Source organism: Chroicocephalus ridibundus, chromosome Z (genome assembly GCF_963924245.1).
Source record: "Chroicocephalus ridibundus chromosome Z, bChrRid1.1, whole genome shotgun sequence".
Classification (NCBI taxonomy): Eukaryota; Metazoa; Chordata; class Aves; order Charadriiformes; family Laridae; genus Chroicocephalus; species Chroicocephalus ridibundus.
This window is the reverse complement of record NC_086316.1, coordinates 33,482,364-33,495,789: the sequence shown is the minus strand read 5'-3', so window position 1 is coordinate 33,495,789 and position 13,426 is coordinate 33,482,364. Positions and strand designations below refer to the sequence as shown.

General features: G+C 38.8%; 1 protein-coding gene across 3 annotated transcripts in view; it reads right to left on the bottom strand.

Moving 5' to 3' along the window:
• PIGG (phosphatidylinositol glycan anchor biosynthesis class G (EMM blood group)) overlaps positions 1-13,426 on the bottom strand; it is a 92,440-nt gene that overhangs the window by 37,259 nt on the left and 41,755 nt on the right. For all 3 annotated transcript variants that reach the window (XM_063319930.1, XM_063319931.1, XM_063319932.1), the window contains 2 exons: positions 12,791-12,982; positions 9,346-9,655 (listed from right to left, as the gene is read on the bottom strand). In XM_063319930.1, the coding sequence (XP_063176000.1) occupies positions 9,346-9,655; positions 12,791-12,982 (502 nt within the window). The remainder of the gene's footprint in view (positions 1-9,345; positions 9,656-12,790; positions 12,983-13,426) is intronic.

Below are 13,426 nucleotides of genomic sequence, written 5' to 3'. Positions count from 1 at the left end.
GTTTCAGAAGTATAGACTGAGGACATGGAAAGAGCAGAAAGGCCAGGTGCAGCACTTTGAGAGCAGGGCAGAGTGCTGCACCTCAACAAGCAAAAGTCTGACAGGGTCAGGTAGGGAGAGAAACCGCCATCTTTTCCCCCAGTCCCTGTCCACATCAACACGTCTTTTCCCCATCACATCTGCTTATTTTCTCTCCCCTCTTTCTCCTCTGTATGATGCGTGCAGAGTAGAAAAGCTGAGACGTCAGGCTCATGAAGAGCTGTACGGTGTCTTTACACTGCTTGCTCCACCTGGACATACACATGGTTGATCCTTGGCACCTTGGGGCAACTTCCCATCCCATTTTATGTGAGAAGGAGCAAGATTAAATGCAGCACCTGGGAGTCCATACCACTGGTCCTGCACAACAGGACAAAAAGATGTACTCTCCTCTGGAAGGTAGTGAGGGCAGAGGAAGGAACCAGGAAGTAGGAATAGTGCTTTCAACCTTCTCCCCAACTCCCTGTGGTTCCCTTCACACAGGGATGACTCCACCTATCTTTGACTTTGTTTAAAGTCAAAGTGGGAGGTGTCCCTGCGTGTGGCAGGGCGTTGGAACTAGGTGATCTTTAAGGTCCCTTCCAACCCAAACCATTCTATAATTCTAAAGTAATGTAGCCGTAGAACGAGGAGAGCAAGGATGCACACACTTGGATCCACACACTTAAAACTCCAACCATGCTAGATGTCAAGTGTCCAAACACACCACTCTCACAAGAAAGCTGCTGAGCCTCATAGATGGCTCCACAGCTACTATTGGAAGAGTCCTTCAGAGCAGCAAGAAGCATTTTTTTCTTCATGTTAGATGTCCAAGACTAATTCATATATTTGAACTGAATTTTCGTTGCTTATAACTTCTAATACTCCACAATTCAAAGTGTCTGCTTTTATTTTAAAGTATCGCTCCAGTATTTCAAATACTGCAATAGCTTATTGTGGTAAGGGCAAAAAACAACAGGAGACAATGCACTATTGCACAAAAGCATTCCATGATAATCCACCATGATCTAGATCAACAAAGCGCAAATGTAACAACACTGACTAGAGAAACTACCCAGCATATTTGCTACAGTAACAGAGGAGAATCCCTCCATAGACAGTAATGAGAACAATCTAAAATCCTCTTCAAAGTTGGCATGATTTTTCTGAAAACTTTTCAGATACTGCATCACTCACTATGAGTTATTACCTGCAGTATGTCAATGACTCTCACTGAACTGAGAAGTATGGAGGTACAAGACAACACTGACATGCACCTGGCTTGTTTAATGACTGATATAATGCAGCAGACTGTTACCGCACTTCCACTGAGCCCTTCACATCATCATACACCTTTCTAGTAATTTGAATTCTATAAACAAGCATGGAATGAGGAATTTATTTCAATTATTTGAAGCAAAGAATTTAGGTGAAAAAAATGAAGTAATTGGAAAAAGTTCACCAGAAAGGTTCTGCTGCCTCCATCCTTGGAGGTTTCAAGACCTTGAGCAACCTGGTCTGACCACACAGCTGACGCTGCTCTGGGGTGAACTGTGGATCTTCTGAGGTCCTCTCCAACATATATTATCCTACAATGCTTTGAAATGTTAATAAGAGAAAGCTATAAGCCACTTCAAAATGTGACTCAGTCAATCTCTCTACCTAAAGGCAAGAAGAATTAGATATAAATGATTCTGAAAATGTACAAACCTATCCTGTTGTCCTCTATTGATAAAAAAATACCAGAAAGTATAAAAAAGTCTTAAAAGTTTTGAGACAGTATTTTCTTTCTCCTCTTCTGCAGATGTACTGCTCTCAGGCTGGGAACAAAAAAACCATAAGACTAATAAATACATACATGGAATTTTTGTTCATTTATGAGCTTTCATCCAAGGTAACTAAAATATTTTAAGAAATATTTACAGCAACATGAATTTTTTAGGAGCTGCTATAGTTAAGAGAAACAACAAATATTTGTATTCTCTTGAAGGGCAAGTAGCAATGATAAAGATATAGTATACTTCTGGGAATTGACTGGTGACTTATGAGATGTGGACAACTCAGAACTTAGGAAAAAACAATCAATCATTCAAGCTTGTTGAAAAATTAATCAAGAGGTTCTCAAGCTTGTAATAATATCCTGACAAATAAGTAGCATTCTGACTAGATGTATTAATTTTATATCTGTTTGACAAAACTGAAGTATTTTCAGCTTTGCTTCTCTGCATTGATTTACACAAAGCAATAAATAAAGCAAAGACCCTAACTACTAAAACAAGACTAAAAAACAAAGTAGTTTTACCCAGCTCCACATAAATAACACAGGACTTTATCCAGTCAAGTTCTGAAAACCTCCAAGCATGAAGAAAGCACAACCTGTGTGCGCAGCCTTTTCCACTGCTTACTATTCACAACAATCTTGCTAAAAGTCCAGAAAAAGTTAATGTGTAGTCTTCCCATGTAAGTTAAAACTGTTTAATAAATTTGCCTTTTAGGCTTACATTGCCAGACAGTACCAAGGGCAAGCTGGTTCTGCAAAGGAAGGTGAGCTGTCAGGAGGACTGGGAATGCTCAGTGGTATGTCCAGGTCAGGACTGGATCCAAAGACAGTGATCAGGACCAGATGCAGTCCAGGGATCACACAGCAAATCTGGAGTGACAAGATAGGTCCAAGATTAGGCCAGGAAGTCCAGGAACCAGGTCCATATCAGGATCAAAAAGGTACAAGAAAGGCATAGACATACCTGCTTACACAGCTGTGACACAGCACAGGCAGTGAAGGATCAGATTAAAAGCAGCTCCCAAAGGAAGGGCGGGCCAGGCCCTTCCTTCTACCTTTTCTCCCAGCAGCTCCTCTTAGTGAAAGAGATTACCTTGAACTCCGCTTAAACTAAACTCCTAGACAGGAGATACACTCAGGGCCCTGGCACAGATGAAATGTGGAATGCAAAACCAACCATAATCTCAAGGAATTTTTTTTCAACTCACACTTGTTTTTTTTTCTACTTAAGATCAAGTAGATCACTCAGACACTTCATTTTTCCCCCTCTACTTTCATCAACTATACCAAGTGATCAATGAAAAACACTGTCTCTTCCTATAAACCTTGCTTACTCTGTACACTTAGGATTTTCACAGCTATACTTCCATAAAGTCTTTAAGGATCCTACAATGTTTTTTTCAAAAGAACGCTGCCTCATACATTAAATATGCTATCCTGAACGAGGCTATTTTTGCTCACTATCAAATTCAAAAAGGCCATCACTTACATTCCACACTTAGTGACAAAGAGTTACTGCTTTTGTCATTACATACCCTCTTGCCTACCAAGATTTAATAAAGGCTCGGTAACATGGGCAAGAAGTCTCCTTCTCATGATCACACCAAGACATGCAAAAAGTAGTTCTCCAAATGTCTCTCCTATTTCCAGATGGAAGGGTCTTATATTTAGTTGATATTTCTCTTCTCCTGCCTCATTTAGCTAGCACAGTTTAAATTTAGTTCCAATCTGATCTACACCAACAACAAATTTCAGTGTTTTTCAATTTCTGTATTTCAACCATAAACCTGCTATCATTTTTGCATGCTACATTGTATCATCATGCCTGTCTGGAAATTAAAAACCTAGCACCATTCTGAACCCAGACAGTTTAATAGTGGTAGCTCTAGTAACCACAAAAAGGTTACTTGAGGAAAGAAAGTGAGGGAAGATATTTATATGCCAGCAGTGCACATCATGCCTAGTAACACAGTTGTGCTTCCTTCACATCTCTCCCCTAGCATTCAAGCACAGATATTGCTCACTCCAGAGGTAGTAAAAGAATGACTAGCTGGTACCAAGACAGGCTGAACAGAGGTCAATACTGAAGTTGAGAACTTGATGGACTTCTCTGGCAGAAAACAGCCCAGTTGTACCTCCTCAATGTTTATTCAATATTTGAGAACAAACGATGCATACCCTGTCTGAAATAAAACACTTTCCTAAGTCAGTCAAAATGTAAGACTTCAGTGTTGATGGTCATGCCCAAGACAGGTAGTGCTAAATCTGGGACACCTGCAGTTTACTTAGTATGAATGCTGTATCTTCACTGGAAGGCACAGAATGAAAGCAGGGATCTCAAAGCTGACACCAAGCAAAGACCTTCCTGGTTTTCCCACAAGGTAAAGGAAAAAGATTAAATGTTTTATTCAAACAATTAAAATCTAAAACACTAAACCAGAAAGCTACATCATGAAAAGTATGTGTACTTCCAGAGTTACACCTTCCATCACTCAGGTAAGGAAGGGATGGAAAGTGCACACAAAATCATCTATGGCTTCTCCTGAGGTCACTCATCTACAGTAATCTTGACATTTACATAAATACTTAAAGCTTGAGAGCCTGCATCTGTCACAAGAGGTGCAAGTAAACAGGGGAACCTGCACTGCCAAGAGAAGAGAGTGTCTGTAACACACCTGAAGGGGAGGTTACCCCTCTGTCTTTGGGAGGAGGGGGGTGGGGATGGGGGAGTGGCGCAAGGGTGGGGGCTAGATCTTTTTCAAATCAGGTATACAAAATGGCATAGAAATTGATGAGTGTTCATATGTTGTATATCTGGTATGGATCCTGCAACTATAGTTCAGTGACTGACAGTTAATTACATGCCATTAATATGACTGCCAGTTAATTACGTGTCACTAATAAGTCTATGAAACACTTCAATCCTGATTTTAAGCTTCCACAAACTGAGCAGGTTTTTCCCTGCAAGAAGTCATTCATGCTCTAGACTCCGAACTCAAAGGAAAGGGAAGGAGAAACGTAAATATATCTGAGAAAAATAACTAAAAAAGAAGTGGGTTTTGTAGGTTGTCAGGTTTTTAATGTTCCCTGGAAATGCAGAGCAGAATGCTACATACTGAGCAAACCAACATACAAGGAGCATAATTTCTGGAAGAAGTTTCTTCCATTGTTGTATCTACAGTCACAGACAGGAAAACCTATTCTCAGAACAAACTGAGAGAAATTTAGCTATTGAAGAGAGAGCATTAATTAGTTTTTGAGAGACTTTTGTAGCCTCTATAATTTTATGAGCAACTAGCTTGATCATTCTACTTTTCTACACTAATATTTTGCACATCAGATAACGCAGATAACTGCTTTCAATTGCGAAGGGAAAAAAAAGCAAAAACCTCTTAGCCTTGTATGATTCAATTTGTTCCTCTCCATACCTGCAGAACTATTTTTTCATCAGAGAATAAAAGAACAAAGCTAACATCTGAAGAGTGGTATTTTGGTCAAACTCCTAATCTCCATCCTAGAAAGGACATCTAATGTAAATGTACTTACAGCAGTTTTAAAAGAGAACTGAAAAATTGTTCTCTAAGGAGTGGGGGGTGAAAGAAAATTCTATCTGTCTTGACCCTTAAAGGCACTTTTTCCCTTAGCAGAATTGATTTCTCTATTTTTGAAACATCTCTAGGATGTTGTGAAAAATAGAAAAAAATAGAGAATCATAGAATGGTTAGAGTTTGGAAGGGACCTTAAAACTCATCTAGTTCCAACCCCCCTGCCATGAGCAGGGACACCTTCCAATAGACCAGGTTGCTCAAAGCCCCATCCAACCTGGCCTTGAACACTTCCGGGGATAGGGCAATATCCAATCTTACTTCCGATAAGAGAAATAGAGATATAGAGGTAAATAGAGTAAAACAGAGAAACAGACCACAATAAAAACTGTTGTTTCTAAAATCCCTCCTGTTTTATTACAATCCTTTTGTCATTTTATTCTGTCTTAGGCATGCTGAATAGGCACACACCTTAGTTTTCCAAGTAGACAGCAAAAAAAATTTGCAAAAGACTGTTGGCAAGTTCTTCTGAAATGGATAAATTTTTTAAAGGGCCCAGTGTTAAACAGAGTAAGGATTTGTCAAAATTTTTGCTAAGCTGTTGCTAAATTAGAGGAATCTCTTCGAAGTTGGAGTTTACAGACATGTGATGGGACACAAAAAGGCAGCTCCTTATGTGGATCTGCTCGATATCATATCTTGGACTTAATAATAGACAAGCATGGGGAACAAAACGGGGGAAAAAAAGCTTTGTTCTGCTTTTGCCAGAAGCTTTGTTAAGTAACCATCACCATTCGTTCTACAGATCATAGAGTGACAGGAGATACACAAAGACCAATCAAGCAATCTGGCTTACAACAAAGCAATGAAGAGTTTCTCCTTCCTGAGCTTTGGATGCTGTGTTTCAGCAGTATGTCTATATGCAAGAGACTCCCTTGTCAGAGCTAATATTTAAAATATCCTCAAGCTTGCTGAAATCTGTATCATGCTGGAAGTTATTATTTCCAAAGGAAACACATCTAGAAAAAATGTCAAAATTGCCAGCAGGGTGATGAGGCCTGGGTGGATGCCCTGAAAATGGACGATATCCAACAGCACAATTAAAACAGAAATCACCTCTTCTAGGCTTCTAAAACCCCCAAATCTTCTCAATTGCAAAGATCGTTGAAAGTGCAAAAAGTTAGTCATTAAAAAGAAAAATCTTAGAGCATATTTCTATCTTCCCACTAGCATTAGTATAACACCACTTAAAAAACCCAACATGCTATCAGATCTAACTGTTACCTTTTACTGGTCTTGAATAAATACATTTTTATTGGTATAGAAAAAAAACTTTTAGCATGGCATGGTCAAATGGAAAGAGGTATTATGATCTTGGTAGCCTCTGATAGCATATTTCTGAAGCAGCTAAACACATTTTCCAAAGTTCATGGAAATTCTTCCAGAAAAATTATTCCCCAATTTTTTGCAGCACTCAGATCAGAGATAACATAAAATTTAACCTGGAAAATTACACTTCCACAGCAAATGTTTTATTTCAGAAAGAATTTCCTTATTTTCTATTCCATCATACTATATTGGCCGAGGATACACGGGCTACTTGTATTTAATGCACTTTCACCTCACAAGGAGGCTTTTAGCACCATCTCCCATAACATCCTCACAGGCAAACTGATGCAGTAGAGGCTAGGAAAGCAGACAGCGAGGTGCACTGAAAACTGGCTCCCCTGCTGGGCTTACACTGTTGTGATCAGCAGTACAAAGCCCACCCGGAGGCCAACAACTAGCTATCAACCCTAAGGCCTGAAACTGGGGCTGATACTTTTAACATCTTCATTAATGACTGGAAACAGGGCAGAGCGCCCCTCTCAGCAAGTCTGCATACAACACAAAACTGGGAGGAGTGGTTAATAAAGCAGATGGGCCTGCTGACATACAGAGGCACTTCACTAGGCTAGAGAAATGGGCTGCCAAGAAAACTCATGAAGTTCAGGAACCAAAAATGTCAAATCCAACACTTGGGGAGATATAAATCCATGCCCTGGGTCAGGCTGGGCGCTAACCATATTGAAAGCAGCTTGGCAGAGATGGACTAGGTGGGCTTGGTGGACACTGTGTTGTCTACTAGCCAGCCATTCGCCCTTTCTGCAAAGACAAACAGAACCTGGAACTGCATTAGGGAGGGCATCACCAGCCAGTTGAGGGAGCTGCTCCATTACCTCTAGTAAGCAGTGGTGAGACCACATCTGGGCTCCTGGGTCCAGTCCTGAGGTCCCCACCACAAGACAGACATGGATATACTGGATAAAGTACACTGAAGCACGACAAAGATGATGATGGGAACGAAGCACCTGTCATACAAACATTGGTCTGAAAGCTCTGGGTCTGTTTACTCTGAAAAGGAGAAAGCTCAGCAGGGATAATAAAAATGTGAGGAGTAATGAAGATGTAGCCAGACTCTGACACTCTCAGTCAGTCACTCGGTAGTGACTAGTGAAAGGATGAAAAGCAATGCACACAAACTGAAATACAGGAAGTTCTGTTTAAACATCAGAAAAAGCATTTTTACTGGCTAGGGTGGTCAAGCGCTTGGACTGACTGCCCAGAGAGGCTGCAGAGTCTTCATCCTGCAGGTATTTAAAATCAGACTGGACACAGTCCAGACCAGCCTGATCTGGTTGACCTGACATTGGACACGGAGGAGCTGGACTGAATGATCTCCAGAGGCGCCTTCCAGCCTCAACTCTTCTGTGAATTGGTGGTTATGTAAAATTCTCAGCCAACTCTACCAAGAATTCATCAACACTGAAAATGGGTGCTTTATGAAAACATTCAAACCATTCTTTATTAGTCCCTTTTCCCTAACTAGGACCTTCCTGCCAGCCTACCCACCATTAAATTTCTGGCCGCTGCTTTTGCTTAGTACCTCAGTATTGAGAGTGCCCTGCCTTCAGCCTCTTGCTAACCCTACTAAGGGCTGCTCTTAAAATGCCATGATCAGAGCTGACTGCTTGAACAGTAACATTCAAGAATGGCAAAACCCATTCAACAAAGAAATGTTACGTCCTCTGAGCATGAAAATTGGGTAGGAAGGGTTGAATCATGATGATATCATCCCCATCAGCAATTCCCTACTCTGGCATGTACTTCCGGAGCAAAGTCAAGCCTCAATCAGTACTAACAGGATCAGAAACACAGTAGTAAGTACCTTAAGCTTGAGCACAGTCATCTTCAGACATACCTCAAAAGTAAAGCCAACACAAGTCTCACCTTGAAATTCTGCAACAAATCAGAAAGCCTCTCCTCCTAAACCAGAAACAACCTGATTCCCAACTTAACAAATGCCCTTCTAAGACAGTCTGCTACGTTAAGTTTCCAACATTATTAGAAGCGGAAAGACCCTCTCCAGCTTCAATGCTAAAGAAAGTTTTTGTGAAATTACAACCTTATTTACAATGCGGAGAACCGTGTTACTGAAATTACTAAGGTTCCTCAGGAAAAAAGATACTATTTGATATAAGAATGGTAATTAGTCATGATTCTCATAAGAGACATTATCTTGTCGCAGATATTCCCTTCAGTCTTAAACTGTATGTAGACCTATTGTGATGCTACCAAAGGTTTTGTAAGTCTCAAGAAACAGGGACAAAAATCCATCTGCCTTTTATTGGTAATAATCAACTCAGCTGAAATTTTTAAATTTTTTATCACCAGAACAGTATTTAGGAGGCCCACTTACAGACCAAAATCACCCCTGGTATAGGTATCCTCAATATATATTTCTGAAAGTGTTAAAAATATTGGATAAGTTATCAAGGTATGCATCTTTCCCTGATTCTGAAAACAAAACATTAATAATACAGTTAGAAACTAAACCCATCTGAGAACTCAGTAAACTCTTCCACTCTGAGATTTAGTTTGCATTTTACTCACAATGGACAATACTTCTTTCAAAAACTATTCCCCCTCCCACCACTGTAGCAAGGAAAGTATTCAGCTTACCTGAAAGTAGAAGAAAGCTTGGCCAAACCAGTAGTGCATGATAGTAATCTGTGCTGCATCAAATTTCAAAGGTCTCCAGATATATTTTGTCATCATTGTCTGAATCAGCAGACAAAACACCAAGACTGGTAAATTGTGAGGTCTAAATAGAAGGGCTGCTAGTAGAACCAGTCCACTATACACTTCCCATAATCCTGTACTCTTCACGCTGGAGTCTGCAGAAATAACCTGTGACTTTAGTAAATCTTTAGTGCCAGTGAAGATTATGCCAAGAACAAAGACATAAACAAAACGAGCTTCAGTAATCCCCCTAAAGAGGAAATAAAAAAAAAAAGGTAGATAATAATTAATAAATAAATAACACAGAAAGATGAGCTACTTACCAATATCTATTTTACAGGTCAAAAAGTCTCTCAAGAGATAGGCAAGACCAATGCAGTTCTGCCAAACAGGTTAAATTCAAAGGCTAGTACTGGCCAATTTCATGAGAGCGCTTTCTTAAATACAAAAACTCTAAAAATGGTTCATACTTAAAATTACAACAGCTCCAAATTAAATTTAGCCATTAAAACAGCTTGTGCTAAAAACGAAACTAACCTAAAATATAAAAATAAAATTAACATATTAATTTTAACATTAAAATTAACAATTAACCAAATAAATTTATGTTACTACTATTCAAGGTCTAGATCCATTAGTATATTCATATAAATATGCCATTTACATAGCATACTGAATTTCCCCAAAATACTCCTTAGAGTGATACAAAACTTAATTTCAGTATTTAAATTGACTTAAAAATTACTATTCCCTTTAAGCTGTTAAGTGATTTTTCACAACTTATTCACACAAACATATGTTTCTTTTTAGCCAACCAAAAAGGCAGTGATGGTATTTGAAGACCCTTATAACAGTCTGAAATTTCTGCACACTTCAGACATTTTCTTTTTCAGTATCTGTGGTAATTCTGATGTAATTATTACCATAAAATATTCAAACATATTCATGTGACTTAGTGTCTATGACACTTAGAAGTTCAGGAAATAGCTTTGGGTATTTGTCACTATGGAATGAGTTAAGTGAAAACTGAAATTAACTGGTTGATGAAAATTCAAACTAACTAAAAAACTCTGATTTCTCAGCAAATACACTACTATTATTTTGTTTGTGTCAGTATAATATACACTCGTCTTTTCGGTTGCACAATCATTTTTAAAAAGAACTCTGAGGAAAACAAAAAGTCAAATTACTTCCTTGCATTTTTTAATTTAGAGGTTATCTTAGTGTAAGCCATAGAAGATAGCACACATTTCAGCTGCCTCTTCTCCCTCATCCACATTCCAGCAGTTGTCACATTCAGAGAAAACACCTGTCTTCAGTAAAGGGTACAGAGAGGGGACACTTCAGAGCAAAGATTCTCTATCTTACAGAAGAAAGTATTGCGCGTGAAAAACGCAGTGGCTGCCTACAGCTTTTTTGCTCATATCACACAAAACTACCTTCTACCCTTCACCTGGATCTGGAGCTATTCCATATCACAAATACGCTAAAGATACCTCTAGACGCATTTCGAAGAAATTCCTGGTTTTGTTCCTGGTGGCAGTTTACGTAGGCTTTTACCATTTATCGCATCAGCTATCTAATAAAGATGAAGTAGGATCACTATGTCAACACATCAGCTAACACCTGAAATTTACTAACAAGCGTCTACCATATTTTTTGATATGCTGTATTGGGAGCCTTGCTGAAGATAATGTGTTTGAGGAGTTAAGTGATCTTGGGCAAATAATGTTTGCTCTATTAGGCCTTGTACTTTAGGCTTGAGATCCCAAAACAGCCCTGCTCCACAATTCCCAGCCCGGGTGCAGAACACAGACTGACACAAAGGTCAGAATCTGTGTTTGCTAACACTACCAGCTTTCACCAAACAGCTTACACAGAGGATCTAAAGGGTATGAAGATTTGAAACATGACAGTAACTTTTAAAGCAGCATATAATCAGAGATATATAAAGGTCTGATGTCATTTAAGCAAATCACCATGCTCACTATTTATTTAAGGTGAAATAACAAAAAGCCTGTATCTTTCTTGTTATAATTGCAAACAATATGCTAACTATAGAATGAACGAATTCCCAGTAAATGCATTGCCTTTAGTATTTAAGTACTCCACTTAATTCTTTAACCGCATTTTATTTGTGGCTCAATTGCCGTACTTAATGATCTGTCCCACATTGTAGTATTTTCTTCTTATTCCAAGGATAGCAATCTTCTCCAAGGATTCTACTCAAAGATAAAGCAAAACTAGAGGTCATGGTCAGAGATCAGGCATGTTTCAAACACAGAGCAAAGTCCTGCTGACTAAGTAAAGATTACCATTACTTTGGTATCCAGCAGAACTAGCACACAATGTTAACACTAGTATACAACTAGAATTATCTTCAATATTTGGAGAGATGGAAAGGAATGCATGTAAATATATCTAGATATACGTATACATACAAGTGTTTGTTATAAAACATGCCTCGTTAGCAAATCTGATCTTCTATATATCCTAAGATCTTCTCCTGCAGGGTTGTTTCCATCTCTGCCCATCTTGTGAAACTCTGGCCCCTGATTAAGGAGTTTTCAAAATGAGTGCAAGGGAAAGTATACTACACACAGAAGACAATTGTTTTACAAGTTCTCTTCCATGATCCCTTCCTCCTCATCAAATGTCCTAACTGACTCCGGAAGTTTTCCGCAGATCTCTTGATATTTAGAAAAACTTGAGGCTGCAAAGGCTCCAACAGTAAAAAGTATCATAAGAAAACTAAAGTCACTTACCTATGTTCCAAAAGTAGCTACTGGTGAAAAAGCTAATATCTTCCTTACAGTTACAGACTAGTTCTATAAGAAACTTAACATCCACGTAAAAATCCTTAGTATGTGCAGCACACTAGTGCAGCACACTAGTGCAGCACAGCCTATACCTCAAGAGGATTTGGTTACATCTTGAAAGGCCATACATTACAGAACACTCACCTGCAAATGAAAGATATGGAAAAGCAACTCTCCAATTACTGCCTAAGCATTTTTCAAAACTAGAAAGTAACTAAATGAGCTTGGCATGCACTCTGCTAAATGTGGCAAGTCCATCTAAAACAAGAGGAGACGGTGCATTTGGAGTTTATTTGTAGCAAAAGCCGAGGATATGACTTTAGATTTTCCTCATATTAATTCTTATCTGACTGGCTTCTGATCCGTCACAGTCAAAAGACACTTAACAGGGCTCAAAATTATGCACACGCCACAAAAACTGAGTGCTGGTCCCTTACAAAATAGAGTTTTATTCATAAGAATGTGATCCCAGCCTAGACATAACGTCCCCTCCCACCTCATCCCCTGATATCCAAAGTGTTAACACCTTTCTAGAAATAGATTTACATATCTGTTGATTAACTTACTTTGAAATATCTTTGCTGTCATGTTGCCATGGAAATACGACATTTCCAATAGCTGCCCGGTAACTGTAGACTCCCAGGAGCCCGAGTGCCATAGCAATTTTTGAAACCAGGGAGCATCTTCTTTGAACCAGAAAGAAGATCATAAGCAGGGAGACTGCAGCCAAGAAGGAGAGTTCAGTTTTATGTTCAGAGCTGGGGGAAAAAAACAAACAAAAAAACCCCTTCAAACCACTGTAATTACTGCTAAACACATTTGACAGAGCCTTAGATACAGTACTGTATTTCCAAATTAATCACTGCACTGACATCTGTTATGAACTTTCCAAGAGGTATGGTAAAATATTCTAGTATTTTTAGAAAAGCAGTTTTATTAATGAGGTTTTCTATTCAAGCATGTTTAAAAGTGTAATTATTGTGTTCTACCATATGCTAGTTATTCTGTTAATTATATAAAAACTGAGCTGCATGTTGCATAATGGAAAAGGGTCTAACACTTTTAATCTAGGGTTTTGTTATTTATACATTTTGAAACAGTGCATTTTGCTTAGATTACAGCATTTCATTTTCCAGCATAATGCAGAAAAGACTTTTGCACTATAGAATTACAACTATTCTGTCTTTTTAAATACCTGCACA